The sequence below is a fragment of the Corythoichthys intestinalis genome, chromosome 12, assembly GCF_030265065.1.
Source record: "Corythoichthys intestinalis isolate RoL2023-P3 chromosome 12, ASM3026506v1, whole genome shotgun sequence".
In the NCBI taxonomy this organism is placed as follows: domain Eukaryota; kingdom Metazoa; phylum Chordata; class Actinopteri; order Syngnathiformes; family Syngnathidae; genus Corythoichthys; species Corythoichthys intestinalis.
This window is the reverse complement of record NC_080406.1, coordinates 32,325,449-32,346,014: the sequence shown is the minus strand read 5'-3', so window position 1 is coordinate 32,346,014 and position 20,566 is coordinate 32,325,449. Positions and strand designations below refer to the sequence as shown.

Sequence of the window (20,566 nt, the reverse complement as noted above, 5' to 3'; positions counted from 1 at the left end):
ATTTTCCCTCATTCAAATCGTAATATCTGAACATTTATATATGTAAACTAAAGCGCAATCACATTCATGAATGAATGGCTTCTGATTTTTGAAATGTAAATAAACCTATCTACTGTATACTATATTGTGATAAAACAACAACATTGCAGTAACTGCATTAACCATCAAAATGAGGTCTAACTAACTGTACTCTTGAAACAAATCTGAATAAGGAAAAACATTGCAATAAAATAATGCAAACTGGTTAAACTTGAGAGTTGCTGAGATTTGTCATGACAGAACATTACTCCTCAAGTTCAGCATTCGCTTCAATGATATCTGGCGCAATCTAGCGTCGTGAATGGGTATAATGTCTAGACTCCGAACATAAGACGACTCCCACTTTTTCAGTCTTATTTCAATGCAAAAAACACAGTCTTATATTCGGGCCATTACCGTAGTATATTCATGTGAAATACGTTTGCTCAAAGAATTTAAGAACAGTAGTCCCCAAACATACGATTGCTTTGACACACGATTTTTTCGACATCCAACGTAAAATTTGACTCGTCGTTTGTTTCTACATCCGACGACATGCTTAAAATACAACGACATGACAGCGCCGCAGACGGACACATTGCAGATTTTCTTGTGAGAGAAATCAGCACGGGTTCCAAGAAGGTTAGTGCAGGTGGTGAAACAAGGAAAAAAGGTGACGCTTACAATTGAAAGATGGATGCGAAGATGGAAATGACCGAAAAATATGAGCGTGAGATGCACATCCTTGAACTGGCTCAACAATATGGCCGTAGAATGTCTACGATCTCCACGGTCCTCCTCCGACCTCCGTTCGCCAGTCTTTATGAGTTAAGGTGACAATTATTTATTGTTGTAACATCACGAAGAAATCGCCAGCTTCGTCAGGTTTTTATCATTTATTTCAGAACTTGTGTAACACAACACTCCTACTGTCCGCCACAGATGACGGTGTTCTCAACAAAACATTAATAGAGAAAGCAAACTCTCAACTGCACTTCTCCCTCTGTCTGTCACGTCGGCAATGCGTTGCGTTCAGGTACAGCACGCAAAACACGTCCACCACATTATAACCTGATTAGTTACATTACTACAGGAATTATTATTATTTTTTTATTCCGATTTTTATGATTTTTAAAAATTTGTTTTGTTATGTGTAATTGCCAACTGTAATTGTACCAAGAGTTTTCATTCAAGATTAATGTAGGTTTTTGGGCTGTGGAACGAATTCATGGAATTCTAATGTATGCTTATAGGGAAAATCCTGCTCGACATACGACCATTTTGACTTACAAACATGGTCCTGAAACAAATTAACTTCGTATGTCGAGGTACCACTGTATCTTCTTGTGCAAATGGCGAATTTCTAGACTTCTGATAATTGATGAAATAATGTATAAACACAAAATATGTCACCGCTTCTAAGCACAGCCATTTTTTAATGTCACCTATCCCTGTACATATACAGTGGTGCCTCGACATAGGATCGCATCGACACACTATCTTTTCGACATCCAAAATGAAATTTGACTCGCCATTTGACGTCATGCTCGAAATATGGCGATTTCTGACAGCACCACAGTTTCTTTGTTTTCCCATGATATGGATGCACGGCGTATTATCTTGTGAGAGAAATCAACATGGGTTTCAAGAATGTTACAGGTGGTGAAAAAAAAGGAAAAAGGTGAGGTTGAAATGAAGATGGAAAGGATAGAAAAATATAAGCGTGCTGTGCCCTTCCGTGAACTGGCTCAACAATACGGCCATAGAATGTGATCTCGACAGTCCTCCTGCGACCTCCGTTCGCCAGTCTTTATAAGTTGAGGTGACAATTATTATGATTGTAACATCGCCAAAAAATTGCCAGCTTCGTCAGGTTTTTAACAACTTATTTCAGAACTTGTGCAACACAACATGCCAACTGTCCGCCGCAGCTGAATATGAAAAGTGAAAGTAAAACGTTCTCTCTCACTCTTTCACATCAGCCATGCGGTACGTTCAGGTACACCACGCAATACACATTCGCCACATTACAACCCGATTCATTACATTATTACAGGTATTATTATTATTAATACGATTATTGTATTATTATTAATCCTATTATATTCATGATTTATTTGTTTTGCTCTGTATAATTGCTATTTGCAATAGTACCAGCAGTATTTATTAAGAATTTAGTGTAGGTTTTTGGGCTCTGCAATGAATTAATGGAAAACATCCTGCTCGACATGCGACCATTTCGACTTACAAACAAGGTCCTGGAACGAGTTAACTTCGTAAGTAGAGGTACCACTTCACACACTTATAGATGCAAACATCCTGTCGGCGCATGTGATGATCAGTATTATGGTTGCAGCGATACTAGTATCAGAAGGGGCATAAAAATGCATCTATATTGGAAGTCCTGAGAAATAATGCACCGATACTGCACAACATGTGCTCTTTGAGGTGTCGTGCACAACATGTGCTCTTTGAGGTGTCGTTTCCAAAAGCGTATCGCACGAATGCTATTTTTAGACCATGACGTCGCCATCGTAATGCGGAAGTGGGTCATTATAGACAAGCCATCACATATAATCCATGTTGTTTCTGCTTGTTTTCTCCGCATGTTCTTTTTTGTAATCTTACAATGAAGAACATGCCGATCAAACACTGCTGCTATGGAACTAGTAGAAACGACCTATGAAGGATGTTTTCTTCATACGTTTCCCGAAACCAAAAATTCGGAGGAAAAAATGTGAAGAATGGATCAACTTGCGCGGACGTCCAAAAGACTAGTTTAACGCTAGCAAGGTGGAGCCATTCACCTTCATATGCAGTAAACATTTTGTTGGGGGCCATGGTCCTACAGATGACAATCCTGATCCATTTCCAGCCCAGAAGAGGTAAGCCATTTTGATATTTTTACATAATTTTTAGCGTTGCGTTTTGCCGTGCTGCTTCTGTCTGACAATGCATGACCTGGGGAAAAAAAAAATATATCTGACTGCCACTCTTACTTTTTCTGTTGTAAAAAACAACTTTAGTAAGGGGGAAGTGTAAATAAATTATAGAATTAAGATTTGTTATTAATGAAAAAAATTAAAGTGTTCGTTAGCTTTCACTGAGTAGCATTTGAAATCGCTACACAAAAATAGAAATGTAAATTGCCCCCAAGAACAGTGAGAGACGTAAGACAATCAGAGGATATAATATATAAGAGAGACAGGGCATATGGTGGTAAAGGATAGATTGTTGAAACAGGAGGATGTCATTGTCAGTGGCGTAAGGCAATGCACACAAGAAAAAAGTGTCGATAAAAAAGCTAACTCTGGATCAGGTCGGCTCTTTTTCCAGTCTTTTTCAGACCTCGACACGCAAGCCATCTCTTTAACTGAACATTTGTATGTTCTTCCACATCTTTACAAGTGAATTTGACACTAGGGACATCATTTTCGGACAGAATTGGTAGATTTAGCTCAGTAAACATCTCTTTCGTACACCATTTCCATGCATTTACGATTAGGGACAAATGGTAGGTTGACGTGCCTAGCAACAATTGCCAACGTCATGAATATTAATGAGCAAAAGTGACGTGCTGCTTGTGGTACGCCATTGCTGGTTCCTTCCCAAGATGGCTGCCAAAGAAGAAAACAAAAACAAATAAGAAAAGAACAAAGAAAACAATGAGAAAGAAAAGAAACAACGTATTTAACGTTGAAAAAAAAAAAAGCTAAAAGTTGAATATTTTGGGGGGAAGAGAGTCAAATCCTGTGGTGCTCTGAGCAGAGTTTTTAATTTGCTCATTTAGTAGGGCTATTTTCGATGCTAAAGCCTATACTTTGAATGGTGGATAAACGTACGTGTTAAACGGTAATGACAGCCAGGGCTTAAATTTTTATGAACACTGGCATTTACGTTAGCATCTTTTAGGATGGAAAACAAGAACAAGTAGGCTAGCGAATTTGTTTAGTCTGCTAGCAAAAAGGATTAGGGCTGCAGCTATCGAATATTTTAGTAATCGATTAATCGATGGACTAGTTAGTTCGAATAATCGAGTAATCGGATAAGGAACATGAAAAATTAAAACACCAGAGCTGAGCCTCAAACGGTATAAAAATTTTTTTTAAATGAGGATCGATGTACAACAAAAGACCAATTGGCTAACTTACATAGAAAAAGTCTGCTAGCTTAAATGCTATAAAATCCTAGTGGTTTTTTTTACAATGCTCTTAAACAAATGGTTCAGACACATACATATTCCCACAAAAAAACGGCTAAATATACCTATAAACTAAATTATGAATGCATTAAAAAACATTAGCTCAAACAAAAACTTTGCTTACGTTGGTCTTAACAGGGAGCAGTTGCATTCAGCCATGTGAAAAGAGACAGACCAGAGGGCAGTGTATCCACCCTAATCAATAAAACTAAATGCAAACACTTTCAAAATAAACATTACAACGCCACTTTAATTAAACGAATACTCGAAGCAATGAAATTTAATTCGAATATTTTTTTTCTAATCGAATACTCGAGTTAATCGATTAATCGTTGCAGCACTAAAAAGGATTAAGCCATGAGCTAAGCTAACATACTAAAGTTGTATACACTGATTACAAAAATTTGTATTTTATTCCTGTTTCACATAGGTTTCTAAGCAGTCTATGAACAAGCCATGGTAGCAATTATTCTACCTTCAAGTAAATCATTTAGTATTAAAAAACAAAACAAAAACAATTCTGTAAATTTTCTTCAAAAAATCTGGACACCACACAATATCAAAACCTGTATCGGGAACCAAAATAATAGCATTGGGAAAACACCAATTATTATTAATCATGTCACAAGGAAGGGCTAGCAATCTGGCAAACTTAGCTAAAATAAGACTGGCATTGATAACATGGCTTTCCAATCCTGGAAATACAGACTTTTATTTACTCTTTTCACATCAGGGAAAATCATGAAAATTTTTGTTCTCATTATTGATAATTATTAAACAGTATTTTTTTCCACTGTGATGCACAATAAAGCTCTTGTCTATCCTCAGAATATTACAAAAAAAACTTGTTTTCAAGAGGAATGATCAGGACTACTATCTTTCGTGACACGAAATCACTTCTCCAACGAATGTCTGTCAACATTTACAATTCCCAAACCTTGCATCAAAATAACAGCTGTGTTTCTCTCAGTCGCCCTCTGCGCTTCTCTAAATCTGATCCAGATAAATATCTGACATTTTTGAAAGTGATCCGAGCGGACATGATAGGACCCCGGACTGTGCTGCGAGCAAATCAGCAGGATTCAGATTGGATTTTTGACAATCAAAACAGAGAAAAATCATGCCCAACCTTTGCCCCAGATTTAGCGGTAGCCCCCTCAATGCTCGATTATTGTGTAGCATAAAACCACTCTAACACTACTGACTCAATTCAGAATCCAATCTCGACACACCATCACAAAGCCTAACAGTTACTAACCATCATTTCAAGCCAATTAGATAACTCCAACAATAACCCTCCTACCCACAACAGTATCTTGAACCCAATAAACTAGAATTGCATAAGGGTCAATTTTGTGTTCTGTTCAGTAAAGTTGTTAAAAGTATCGAAAAGCATCGAAGAACTGATACTGAAACGTCGTGTCTGGATATGATATTTGATTGCAAAAGTATCGACACACATTTATTTGTTTTTGCACTACCACATGTCACTAGAAATTTGTTGGCATGGTCTAAATTTGATTTTTCACTATGTACTCTTCAGTGATGGAGGCTACTGGTAATTTAGCATTTTCTTTGCTAACGCATTGGCTGCCATTGGGGTAAGTAGACATCCAATCCACTTGAACTTCAAATGGATTGGACGTCTACTAGGGATGAACTCATTTGCTGGGACTAGGGGGATGATTGGACACCACATGATTGGATGTCTATCATAGGTAATGGCACTAATGGAAAAGTAACATTTAATTTTATTTTTCACTGCCATGACTCAATTTAAATCCACTTTTGATTTGGGCTCTGCTGTGCACTCACCAGGAATTTCATTGCAGTCCCTACGTTGGGTGGCGTTACCCACACAGGGGGCGCCCCCGGCGGCCCCGCACATTCGGGTCCTCATCTGCACCCCTGAGTCGTCGCAGGCCGACCAGAGCGACCAGGCCATCCACCCGCCTGGACACAAACATGGGGTTCTCAATGTATGAAAATTGTTTAGTGTGAAGGGGTGGGTGTGGGGGTGCGCAGAAATACATTTAAATAAATGCACTGCTATTTTGCAAGTGCTCCCAAATCATGGAGGCCTCTGAAATTTTCATCATGGGTCCATGTCCATTGTAAGAGCGATAATCTAAAAAAAATATCCAGAAATCACAATGTATGAGTTTTTTTTAACAATTTATTTGTGTGATACAGCTGCAAATAAGTATTTGAACACCTGAGAAAACGAATGTTAATATGTGGTACAGTAGCCTTTGTTTGCAATTACAGAGGTCAAACGTTTCCTGTAGTTTTTCACTAGGTTTGCACACATTGCAGGAGGGATCTTGACCAACCCACCAGTCAGGTTTCTGGGCTGTCACTGAGAAACACGGAGTTTGAGCTTCCTCCAAAGGTTTTCTATTGGGTTTATGTCTGGAGACCGGCTAGGCCATGCTAGAACCTTGATATGCTTCTTACAGAGCCACTCCTTGGTTTTCCAGGCTGTGTGCTTCGGGAGCTTGTCATGTTGGAAGACCCAGGCATGACCCATCTTCAATGCTCTGACTGAGGGAAGGAGGTTGTTGCCCAAAATCTCACAATACAGGGCCCCAGTCATCCTCTCTTTAATACAGTACACTCGTCCTGTCCCATGAGCAGAAAAACACTCTCAAAGCATGATGCTACCACCCACATGCTTCACAGTAGGAATGGTGTTCTTGAGATAGTACTCATCATTCTTTTTCCTCCAAACAAGGTTAGTAGAATTATGACTAAAAAGTTCTATTGTACTCTAACCTGACCACAAAACCTCCAATGGCATCATCCAAATGGTCAAAGGCAAACCTAAGACGGGCCTTGACATGTGCTGGTTTAAGCAGGGGGACCTTCCGTGCCATACATGATTTTGAACCACGACGTCTAGTGTATTACCAACAGTAAACTTGGAAACGGTGGTCCAAGCTCTTTCCAGGTAATTGACCAACTCCTGTTGTGTAGTTCTGGGCTGATTCCTCACCTTTCTTTGGATCATTGAGACCCCACGAGGTGATATCTCACATGGGGCTCCACTCCGATTGAGATTGACCGTCACATTTAGCTTCTTCCAATTTCTAATAATTGCTCCAACAGTGGACCTTTTTTCGCCAAGCTGCTTGGCATTTGCTCTGTAGCACTTCTCAGCCTTGTGGAGGTGAACAATTTTGTCTCTGGTGTCTTTGGACAGCTCTTTGGTCTTGACCATGTTACAAGTTTGAGTCTTACTGATTGTATGGGGTGGACAGGTGTCTTTATGCTGCCATCGACCTCAAACAAGTGCATCTGATTCAGGTTAATACATGGAGTGGAGGTGGAGTTACAGGTCTTTCAGGGTCAGAATTCTAACTGATAGACAGGTGTTCAAATACTTATTTGCAGCTGTATCACACCAATAAATTGTTAAAAAATCTTGCATTCTGACTTCTGGGTTTTTCTTTTTAGATTATCTCTCTCCCAGTGGACTTGCACCTGCGATAAAATTTCCGACTCCTCCATGTTCAAATATTTATTTTCTTACTGTATGTATAAGCATGTATGTAAATGTATGTACGTAAATGTAAAAAAAATGAATGATTTTTTTAATAAAAAGTTTCCAAAAAATAAAATAAATAAAATAAATTGAAAATACATAAAAAAATTAAAATTTAAGTACTAATGAGGATTTTTTAAAATTATTATTTCTTCATTAAAGCTTTCAACTTTTTATTTTTAATGAATTTCTGCATTTACCATATTTCTTATAACTTTAATGTGATTTGATTTATTTTAAAAATTTCTCATTTCTAGATGTATTTTTCCGTTTAATTTTCTATATTTAGTATTTTTCTTAATTTATACTATTTTTATGCACTTATATATTTCTCCGATGCTTTATGTGTATTTGCTAAATGTAAATTCAGACATCAAGCGGTTAAATATATGTATTATAAATATATTTAAATTCATTAAAAAATATATTCAACAGAAATATTAACATAATATTTGATACAAAATAAAAGAAGCATAAACGGTTCAAAAATACTATTATCAAAAGCTGGTGGAATGGTTTTAGAACTCTGGAGACCCAAACTTTATTTTTACATTATGACTATGGTCAAATTTATTTGGGTGTGAGAACTGTAAGGCATGCGAGAATGGCCTGAAAAGCACCTTCGATGTGTGAGAGTTGAGAACCCTGCAAAAAAAAAAATCACTGCAAAGACCAATCGCGAACTTGCACAGCCACCCAAGGTAAAAAGCCACCAGATGCCGAACCAAAAGAGGAAATTTTTGAACCATTTGTTGCAATGTGATGAGCAGAAGCAGACCAGAGGAGCGCGGGTTTACCTCCACTGTCAGCCCGGACCTCCGTCTGCTCCCTTGGGGCCCAACACGCATCTAGACACACAAAAGACTGCACTATCATGCCTAATGGGCTAGCTAGTTATTCAAAAGTACTTTTCTGCATTGACGTCACGACAGCGGCGACTGCCGGCCTTCATTACTGTTTAATAACGGCCGTGATTGACAGGCAGAGAAAGCTGAAGGCTTATTAGTAACCGGTCGCCCTGGTGTGCTTGTCTGTGTAGCGAATTGTCGATTGACAGGACGCCGGAGAGTAAAAAGCCGATCAAAGGGGGCCGATTAGCATCTCGGAGCAGGCGGCGTGAGAAACGACAGGAAGTCATTTAGCTTTTTTTCACCTGTGGTTAGTCATTACGCAGGGAAGGAGGGAGAACGGCCTGATTGGCATGACAGATAATTCCAATTGAAAATCACTCGGGGTGGTGGGCAGTACTTGACGGGAGACAACAGGACAATTTGAGTACAAGGTGTCTGGACTGCAAACGTGTTTCCAGGAAACACATGAACACGAATACATGCATATAAATTTTGACCCTCATAAAAAAAAAAAAAAAATAGCCCATCAAGGTATGAAAGGAGGGGAAAATACCCATAAGAGAATATTTTGTAAAAACAAGAATGTGGATATTCTCATTCATCCAGCGCTTTTACTTCTCAGGAAACAGGCTCGATCGGTTGAATTCCCATATCAAAACTTTCCTCAAGACAAACTATAGAAAGAAAAATATCCTGCAATTTCTTTTTTTCTGATGATACAAACACATCTCCAAAAGAAAAATGTCTTCAAAAGAAAATTGTACCAAGACACTGTAGACCCAAAAAAATAAAGAGTCCTGGATAGAAAAAAAAAAGCCATATTTCTTAAAAAGAAACAAAGTCATCACTAACAAAACCAAAAGAAAAAATGTCCAAGAAAATAAACATCACTGGATTCTCACTGAAGACAGATTTCCAAATGAAATAATTATTTCACAAGAGAAAATGACCAAGTATAAAACAAATGTTAAGTATAAAAGATGTGCTCATGACAAAAAATCTTTAAAAGTAAAAGAAAAATGCCCTGGAGAAAAAATGTCTTTCATGAAACCCTCAACCACCCCACCCCCAACAAATTCTACAAATTCATTGGCTGCCATTGACAGCGCTAGACGTCCAATCCATTTAAAAACTGGGAAAACATTCGTTCATTCGCCCCTCCCAGTCAAAATGGATTGGCACAGCCATTGAAAATGAGCATTCACAGCCAGACCTTACAGTTGAAATAAATTGGATGTCAATCGTTGTCAATCACAGGCAGTAAGTTACATCCCAAAACAACCACAACATTTCTATATAACGAATTCCTAAATGTAAAGTGTTCAGAAAAAAATCCCATTAAAAGACAATATCCTAAAAAGAAACAAGTTCAAATGAACTACAGCCTCCCAGCTCACTCTCGAAACATCTCATGAGCCCAGAGATATGATAAGCACACCTGATGTGTTTGAGTGTCCTCTACTGGCCAACTAGGAACTTACAGGCAACAATAAGTCCCAGCTCTAAGATTAAAACTTAAAAATGGGGTTCGGAAGATGGACCAAATTTCTTCTGATCCGTGAATCAATAACGGAGTAGTAATCTGATAAAAAATTAGATTAGAAAAAGAAAATGGGGGAAAAAAATCCTTAATTTGACAAGAATAATTACCCTTAAAAACATACAAATACTGTATATCCCAATCTGAAAAAAAAAAAAAAAAAAAAAAAAAAAAAAAAAAAAACCCCGAAAAGAGATAAGCAAGGTATGCATGCAGTGTCACGTATATTTGGGTTGTTTGGCATTCTCACCATCACACGTGTGTGTGTTGCAGAGCGCCTCCTCGGTGTGCAATCCCAGACAGATGTCGCCCCCGTTGGCAGGCGGCGGGCTTCCACACACCCGCGTTCGCTGGTAATGGCCGCCACCGCAACCCGCTGAGCAAACCGACCACGCTGACCAGCACGACCATGCGCCCTTCACTGCAAATCAAGTATATATGAATCACACAAAAAACAATGCAAATGTGTAAATACTAGTGCTGAGCAATATGGAAAGAAAATCAATTTTATATTATGATTTCGATACGCCACGACATAATACATTTTTAACTCATTCACTCCCAGCCATTTTCACCGGTGCAACCCTCTTCACTGCTCGATGTTTTACTGGATTTTGACAGATTTAGCAAGGCCCACAGAAAATTCTGTTCTACTGCTATATAAACACGGAACCCACCAAAAGAAGGATTAGACTCTCTTCTTTCAGCAGGAAAAAAAGTAAGTTCATATCTTTTTCCATTCTTTAGAAATCAGCATTAGAAAATAGCTTAGTTTGAGCAATTTTCCAATTTCTGATGAAAAAAACAGAGAAATTGAGCTTTTTGTGAAAGCATACATTTCAAACATAACTTTGACTTTAACACAGCAAAGTAACAATTTATTTACACATAACTAACAGAGATGAAGCTGTTGTCGCCCCGACAGCCGGGTAAACTTTTCCCTCATCACTGCCTGTCTCATAAAGATGGATTTTTTTGAGTCTCTGCGGGGTCTGGTCGGCGAGCAGCACGGACTCAACGGCATCTTCCGCTGCACTGGTGGCTCCTCGGTCGTCCAGCGCCTGGCATCCCGGGCGTCCTCTCGGTTGTTCTGCTCGGTCGTCCACCGCCGGGCATCCTTCCGCCGGTGCTCTGACCGTGCGGCCAGGCTGTTCGTTGTCGTTGAATCAGGTTGCGGGTCTAACCAAATGCGGTACTGCCCTCCAGTGGCCAGTTGTATTGCTTTAAAATGGATTTTCAGCTTTATGCTTTGGAGCTCAGTCGAATCAGAACCCAGAGATGTCTCTTATGAAAAAAAAAAACGTGAAAGACGTATGAATACGTCTTTGGGACACTGGAACAATTAAAAATAGAACGTATTTATACGTTTTTGGGAGAAAATGAGTTAATTATCTGGTGAAAAATTATTACGACAGCATCTGCCCCACTCGCTTTATTTTTTAAATGACTTTAAATTGACCTGCCACAAATGTTAAATGCATCAAATAGTGCTGCAACCTAAATCTATACAGTGTAAACAGAAGCAGCCCAGTAGCATACATAGTTTTGCTCATATGTAAGGATATTGCCTCCCAACATTGACTTTCACACATACACACACATGCACTCACAGAGCACTTTAATAATTTACTACCTCATAAAAACTGCTTGGGCCTTGCAATACACAACAATGGACTGTCTCAATTGTTGCCTGTCACTACATCACTTTATTATTATTATTGTTACCAGTCATGTTTGTGTTCCAATGTATGTATGTCTCACTTATGTTAGTCCTGTGTTATGTGTCTTTCATAAGGATAGAGAGACACGCAAGTTCGTTTTCTTTGTATGACCTGTGCATATGAAGAAGATGACAATAAAGCTGACTTATTTTGCCTCATTCAAATCTTAATATCTGAACATTTAAATATGTAAACTAAAATGCAATCAAATTTGTAAATTAATGGCTTCTGGTTTTTGAAATGTAAATAAACCAATCTATTGTGATAAAACAACAAAATTGCAATAACTGCATTAGCCATCAAAACGAAGTCTAACTGTAACTGTAGTCTTAAAACAAATCTGAATCAGGAAAAACATTTCAATAAAATAATACAAACTGTTTAAACTAGAAGCTGAGACCTGTCATGACAGAACATCGCTTCAATGATATCTGGGCCATCTAGCATCGTGAATGGGGAGAGTAGCTGAGATCTGTCATAACAGAACATCGCTTCAATGATATCTGGCTTCATCTAGCGTGGTGAATGGGTATAATGTCTAGACCGCAAATATAAAACGACCCCCTCTTTTTCAATCTTATTTCAATGCAAAAAACACCGTCTTATATTCGGGCCAATACGGTACGTCAAGTAAAGCGGGACTAAAACACAGTCAGCCCAGTCTTTGGAATGCAATGAGGAACGGACCGAGAGTAAACATCATGCTTGTCATTACCCGGGTAATGACAATGCTCAACTCACGGCTCTGGTTCAACTCATGCCACTAGATAAAAAAACAATACCTGACTGCTGCCGACAGCCGCTACAAACTACGGCCACATAACGCTACGGTAGATAATAGATATCATATGTACATAGAACTAGATGCGAAATGACACTCAGTGGCGTTAGCAGCACATGTATAGAAAACTAGATGCGAAATGACAGCCTTGCTGGCGTTAGTAAACAGCCGCCATCTTAAAACAGATTTCCCTAGAAGGCTTTCATAGTGACCCTTTCAAGCCAACCTAATTAACTTTTTATCTAAAATACTCCTAAATCGGCAAAATCTTGACTTGAATCTATCTTTAAAACAGTTTTATAATTTTCACATGTTGAAAGTAGACAGAAGGGAAATTATGGAATAACGAGAGCAATTTTAACAATGTAGTTTAAAACTGCTGATACAGAATGGGGACTTGAGTATTTTATTTACTGTTTTGAACTGTTAACTTGATACTGAAATAGTTTATTTAAGCCTGAGAGGCTTTTTGTACAATTTTTGTGACTAATGTACGAAACATTAAAAGCAGCAAATAGCTTGGGGTTGGGGGGTGTCATCAGTAATCGATTTATAATCAAATCGTAGCCTCTGAATCATAATCGTAATCGAATCGTTAGGTGCCCAAAGATTCCCACCTCTAGCCACAGCCAGGTATTATTGTTTTTTTAATCTAGCGGCATGAGTTGAGCATGATTTTTACTCTCGGTCCTTTCCTCATTGCGTCCCGAAGACCGCACCGACTCTGTTTTAGTTCCGCTTTACTTGGCATATTTCAATAATCGGAACATGTATGTTTGTGAATCGTTCTCGAATCTTCAGCGGTTGAATCGCGAATAATCTAAGAATCAGAAATTTCACACACCTTTAGTAAGTAGTGGTTTTGATTTCTAAGACTGCTGTATATTAAAATGGCATAATATAATTTATAATGAATTAATGATATTGGAACAAATTGTGTTGTCAGTGTTCTGTGTGCATCGTATGTGTTAATAATTTCAATTGTCTGTCATGGATTGCAATCTCATGTACGGTTGGCAGAGGGAACCAATCGCCTAACTATTTTGTGGAGATAGGGACATCTTTAGGCCAAAGGGTGATACTACTATGGCATATGGAGTACCAAAATGTAGCAAGATTGTGCAAATTGGGCACCATCTGCTGGCCAAAATCTACATTGGAGGGACAGGTCTATTTATGGCGATAATGACAATATACATGTAAAATGTCGATATTTTTGATGTCATTTTGGCGATATATAGAATCACATAGTACAGTACGAATAATTACTACATTAGATCACAATACCATCTTGATCCAAAGCCACCAGTGTTAACCTGACCTCACTAAAAGTCCTAAAAGAACACCAGGCTGCATTTTTAGGTCAGAGTGAGATCTCTTGACCGAGAACTTCGAAGGAAAGTTTGTAATCTCGGTCTGAGGGCTTTGATTTACGGCTCCTTTTCACACACGCACACACACACACACGCACCTCACTAATCTATATTGGCTCCATCCTTCCCGCTAATCTCATCATCAATTACAATTTTGCAGCCATTCTCTCTTTTGTCACTGGCCCTGTCCTTGGCCGATGTGTGTGCGTTTGTGTGTGCAAAGCGCACGTCCATGCGGGCCATGCACGTGATGCTCATTTCAAAAGACTCTCTGATTGGACACTCTCACCACCTCTCTCCCCCCATGGCGGGTTGCACTCGAGGACACGTAGCATAGAAATTCTTGCAAAATACTGAGTGGGAAAAATACTAGCAAATAGCACCAGTGCGTCCGATTAACTCTTTATAGGGCACTCACCTAACTTAATGGCTGCTATTAAGACATCCAATCCAATTTGACAAGGAGGTCAAAATGGATTGGGCGTCTAGAGCCGTCAATGGCAATAAAATATATACATGTGGTAGAAAACATTACCATCTGGTCTCCAAATGACATCTTGCCCAAATGTTCATCATGAGAGATTGCAAAAAACCCCAATAATCATTGGTGTCAGCACTTAAACTGTGTAATGTATAATTTTTGGTGCTTCAGCTTTCTAACCTGGACATGGCTGTACGTTGCAGTCCTGATACTCCACGGGAGAGCCTCTGCATGCCACAGGGGCGCTCTTGCCCTCTGGTCCGGCACAAGATCTCCGTCGGGTACGATATCCTTTGGAGCAGCTTTGGGAGCAACCGGACCAGGAGTCCCATGAAGACCAGCCAGGGGTGTTGGACCCTCGGACTAGCGGGGTCTTGAGCAGCTCTTCTACCAGGTCTATGGACAAAACCAACATTTAAATTATTGCCTTTTTAGAATTATCTTAATAGGTTGAGGACCATATCAACAACAAAACAACCAAATCACTTCTGTAAATAGTAATACTTTATAGTCTAGTTCAGGGGTCGGGAACCTATGGCTTGCGAGCCAGATATGGCTCTTTTGACGGCTGCATCTGGCTCGCAGACAAATCTTCAATTATTTAAAAAAAAAAAGTTTCGTACATGTAATGGGAAGGGCGCTAGGACCTCGGGGGAAACCTGGCGGGCGTAAGAGCCACAGGGGAACCATTAAAAAGAGCAACCAGTAAGGGGCGCTCACATTTTTTTTTTATATGCAAGCCAGTGATCAGGCGACATTCGGGTCGGGACACTACAGACACTTCAGGTGCGTCTGTGGAGGACGTTCGAAGTCGTGTGGCAGTCTGTTGAAATAATAGCGATGGATCTGTAGCGTGGTGCAGACAGGGATTAAATGCTTCAGTCTGTTGTTACACATTTAATTTTGCTTTATTTTAATTTTTCTTATACAGCTGAAACGAAAAAAAAACGTCCGTCTCGCATTGCTGAACACAGATGGCTCATTTCTTATTCGCTATAAAATGCGGATTCTTATACAATTATATGAATAAACAAATACAGGTTTTTGTGACAAAACATTTAACTTCTGCATTTTAGACACTACTAGCATTCACTCGTCGTCCGCTCGCCATTACGAACACATCTGCAGTCACACATAAACATACTGTAATAGCCCCGAATGTGGAAATAGGATAGAGAGGAGTCGGTGATGACTTTCCCATTTTATTGTGGCAACCATAGCAATAATAAACAAAATAACAGCGGCATCCGCAACATGCTAACTCCGCTCTCACGCCGTACGCTCTCTCCTCCTTGCTTCCCGCTACGTCACTACTCTGCCGTCTGATGGCCTCTTCAAGGGCCCACAAATAGTTACGCACATTACAATACTTAACGATTAACATATTTCTGAACTATATTAACACTCAGGACACATCACAATCATCCTAAAATAAAGCAATCCGCTAATATACACAGTCAAATTATACTCTTTTTCTCACCTCAAACAAGAAAAAAATACGAGTTTACAACGTCCATCTCACATTACTGCCAAGGCGGCTGATTTCCTACTTTCCTCTAAAATGCGAACATTTATTGCCCATGCACGCCACTTAGCGAACGCCTCCCCCCCTGCTGGTGTAAAACCGTAAGTACAAGCGTATCTGTGGATTAAAATTACTATTGAAATATTATTCAATAATTATTATTTAATTTAATTATTTATATAAGTTATTTAAAAGAATTCAGAGACTTATTGTACTTTAAAAGTGTTGAAATTACATAAAATGCACATATTACTTGTATTTTTAGTTTTAAACATATTGTATGGCTCTCACAGAATTACATTTTAAAAATTAAAAAATATGTGGTGTTCATGGCTCTCTCAGCCAAAAAGGTTCCCGACCCCTGGTCTAGTTCTTTGTCTTTGTAAATCTAGTATGTGGTCTATGATCTACATCTTTGAAGTCTTATGCTTTCCTCTATTGTCCTAGCTAGTCCTTTGGGGTCATATATTCACTGCAGGAGCAACTTCGATATATAGCTACAGTGGTATGAAAGTATCTGAACCATTTGGAATTTCTCACATTTCTGCATAAAATCACCATCAAATGTGTAACGTAAAATATGAAAGCCTATAAATGTTTGGTTGGTTTTAGTTAAATTAGACATTGTTTTTGCATCTGCGTGATTTTGACAAAGATCAGATCACATTTGATGGTGATTTCATGCAGAAATATGAGAAATTCCAAAAGATTCAGATACTTTTTCATACCACTGCAACACTTCGTGATATTGATTAATGTGAAGTGATACTGTCATGTTTGTGTGAATTCTCAGTTCCTTTTTTTTCATTCAGCATCTTATTGAGCAGGGCCATGCGACACACCTGTGGCGCATTAGGAACGCTCAAATATTTAAGGACGCCTGTCACCATCTGCAAGTGTGGGACTACTGCTGGCTTACCTGCTGGCTTACCGCTGTGTGCTTTATATCGATTCTCCTGCCTACTTTCGTTTGTATTCGTGGTACACTTTGTTTTTGTACTAGCATTTTTGTTTGGACTTTGCTATTTTGTTTTGGCCTTTTCTGGCCATCGACGCCTTTCCCTTGGTTTCAGATATGTAGTCCTATATAAAATGATGTAGTGCTTTTCAGACAAACCCAATCCCATATGTACTGTAGGCTTACATACTGTATTCCTATGGCGTATCAGCTAGGCTAGGTGGACTAGCCCTTAATGCAACAGTCATGTCATATGTAGTGAAAGTCAGTAATATAAAGCCAGGTCTGACCCTACAGGAGGTTCAGGGTAGTCCATGTGTGAGTGTTAGGTGATCTAAAGTAAACGTGTAGTGTGAAAAGGAATTTGTATTTGAGGGTTACCGTCCTATGATGGATGCTGTAAAGGGGGGTAGTGCGCGATGTCGGGCTGTAAAACAACATTTGTCTTGACAGGAGGAGAAATGCTGGTGTGAGAAAAACGCTCCGTCAAAGTAAAGCAACCATCGTCAATCCTTCAACGAACACCTCGATAACATTTTTTTTTTCTTTTTCTTTTTCTTTTTTTAGTTTTACATCATGAATCCTTCAAGTACACCCTCCTTAGAGATTTTTATTCAATATATATATATTTTTAAATCTCGGTTCAGCGACGGTTCATTGCTGACAGGAAAAAATAGCAGCATGCCACACTATATCAAATCGCATTCCCAGATGCGACAGGTGGCGCTACAGCCCCCAACTTAAAGTTCGGCCATGTAAGCCAATGAAGATGAAGAAAGAGGTTTATGGAAAAGGCACAACATATTTATATAGCACCTTACCATCGGTGTCGCAGGCAGCTGTGCCATCATTTGGGCAGAACCTGGTCTCCATCTTGCGTCGCCCCATTTGCAGCTGATGCGGGTCGGCCAGGCGAGCGCGGCACATGTAGCGCGTGCGCTGCTCCTGTCGAGCGCCGCCTTGCGTCACGTTGACCGGCGTCCAAGGAGTCCATGGCGTGCTCCGCTTCACTTCTGGACATGCCTCCAGATTACACGCCTTGTACTCCTGAAAGTTGGCGCACATATATTCACTTTATTGGCTGCCACTGACAATGATAGATGCACGATTCATTAGGACTGTTTAATTGGATCGGACGTCTATCGTCGTCAGTGGCATTAAAACATGATCATGAAATGGAAATGACACAGAATTGGCCACCAATTGAGAGTAAATACTGTCTCAAAATCAATAGGGAATGCCCTGAAAACCCGAGGAAGTGAGCTGAATGTGCTCCAAAATCAAGAGGGACGTGACATGAAAGTGCCCCAATTTAACAGCAAGTGACCCAAGTAGACCCCAAATCAATAGGAAGTGACCCAAACAAAATAGGAAGCAACCAGAAAATGCTCCAAAATCAACATGAAATGATCCAGGATTGGCCCAAAATCAATAGGAAACCAGCATTACCTTCACACAGAATTTCTACATTAATGGCATGATCTATTTCAACGTGTGATTGCCGATTGATGCTTACCAAGGCGCATCCAGGGCAACTATTGCCGTTCTCGCAGTTGCGTACCCGCGAGTGCACCCCTCCGCTACAATCACTGCTGCACTTGGTCCACGAGCCCCACGGTGACCACAGAACTGGCTGTGGGCATGAGACCCCTTCGTTGCAGAACCTGACAATGAGGTGGGGTATCACACCCTCAATTACTTAGTCGAACACGGACATCAAACTGATTTTTACATAAAATCAATTTTCTTCTTGAAAAAAAGGCTTATTTCAGGGGGAAAATTATATTCTAAAAAGAATAGTACTATATATTGTAACTGGCTGTCAAACGATTAAAATTTTTAATCGAGTTAATCACAGCTTAAAAATTTAATTAATCATAATTCAAACCATCTCTAAAATATGCCATATTTTTCTGTAAATTATTGGTGAATGGAAAGATAAGACAAGACGGATTTATACATTCAACATACTGTACATAAGTACTGTATTTGTTTATTATAACAATAAATCCACAAGATGGCATTAATATTATTAAGATTATTTCTGTGAATGGGATCCACGGATAGTAAGACTTGTAATTCTTAAAAGATAAATGTGAGTACAAGTTATAGTAATTTTATATTAAAACACCTCTGTATGTTTTTGTTTTGATAAAATTTGTAAAATTATCAATCAAAAAATAAACTCATAGCTCGCCATTGTGGAAGGTAGTGATTGAAATACACCACAAGGTGTTAAGGGCGAGTTTTAAATTAATTAGAGATCTAGCCAGGTTTTTCTAGTGCGTTTTGCCCCTCGAATGACGCCGTAGTTTCCGAGTTCATTGTAGCTTGCGTTCATTTGAATGTTGACTTCACAACGTACGAGACCTCTGATAGTTTGTATATTGTGACTAAATATTGCCATCTAGTGTATTTGTTAAACTAAACGAAATGTTTGAATAGAGTTTGACCAAAGTCTGAGTATTATTTTGGATAGCTATTTTGATTGGGAATGCCAGTTCTCTTTGCATTGAGCGCTTTTCTTTTTGTGAACATTTTTTTTTTTTTGATAGGAATATTATTTTTGTTGTGCCTTCACTAAATGATACTGTGGCGACTTAACTATTCCGTCCAAATGCATGATGGGAAGTTGGGCAACCATGACTGTCAGTGGTGGCTGCAAATGGTATACAGTATGTTCTGTGTTGTGTTCAATTAAGCGTATTAAGAAAAAGATCGTCTCCTGTGAGAGATAGGGATATTATTTTTGTTGTGCTTTAACCCTTTAACACCGAACGTGTCGGCAGCGATGCGATTACGCATGTCGTCTTTGAAGCTTCATCACGCTGTAATTACGTCACCCACGTGCCGCTGGTTGGTCTCATTTGAAAGTACGGAAGTTGATGTCCACACCAGTTTTTATTTGAAGTCAATCGACCAAGAAAAATGGGAGATAATGTCATTTGAGTTTTATAGTTTTATTGCACTCATACATATGCATTAGAACGCTGCATGGACCATGTATCTATCTCCATATTTCCATCATTTCTTGTCCTTTTTCAAAACCGAAAGCAGCACAAAAGACTACATATCCCAACAGCCGTTGTGATGTCAAGAAGGATGAACCGAATGTGGACATTTCTTTTATAAATTTCCGAGCGAGGCGCCAACTAAGGAAAAGGAGACATGCGAGGCAAGTAACGGCCGGTTGGTTTGAACGAGCAACTTTGAAACGTGCAGAATGAAACTAAAACTAAATTTAGCACAAGCTAATGCATTATTTCATTAACTCAAGGAAGAAGATGAGCCGTGTTTGTCGTTGTTTTCCTGGGATGAGTCGGCGTCTCGGCGAGTACAAGTGACAGGCTGACAGCAGCGCGCAAAGTCCGCAAACGGCTGTGTGACGTTGTGTGTGACGCAGCTCCCTGACCTGTTCATGCAGAAGCTTTATTGAGTTCGCAAAAAAAAAAAAAAAAAAAACTTTATTGGGTCGTATGCCAGAAAAATTTGAATTGAACTGAACTACTTGGCAATATTTTTGAAAATGCTTTTTTTCAATTTTATATATTCACTATAATCTTTTCAATTTTT

General features: G+C 39.2%; 1 protein-coding gene across 5 annotated transcripts in view; it reads right to left on the bottom strand.

The window, feature by feature from the left end:
• The window catches only part of sema5ba (sema domain, seven thrombospondin repeats (type 1 and type 1-like), transmembrane domain (TM) and short cytoplasmic domain, (semaphorin) 5Ba), a 242,106-nt gene that overhangs the window by 13,491 nt on the left and 208,049 nt on the right, over positions 1–20,566 (bottom strand). For 3 of the 5 annotated variants that reach the window (XM_057852115.1, XM_057852114.1, XM_057852118.1), the window contains 6 exons: positions 18,510–18,657; positions 17,815–18,040; positions 14,691–14,906; positions 10,405–10,575; positions 8,561–8,611; positions 6,035–6,172 (listed from right to left, as the gene is read on the bottom strand). In XM_057852115.1, coding sequence (XP_057708098.1) covers positions 6,035–6,172; positions 8,561–8,611; positions 10,405–10,575; positions 14,691–14,906; positions 17,815–18,040; positions 18,510–18,657 — 950 coding nt within the window. Of the gene's footprint in view, positions 1–6,034; positions 6,173–8,560; positions 8,612–10,404; positions 10,576–10,604; positions 11,439–14,690; positions 14,907–17,814; positions 18,041–18,509; positions 18,658–20,566 lie in introns of those variants that run through there. The other 2 variants (XM_057852116.1, XM_057852117.1) reach the window with 2 other exon arrangements.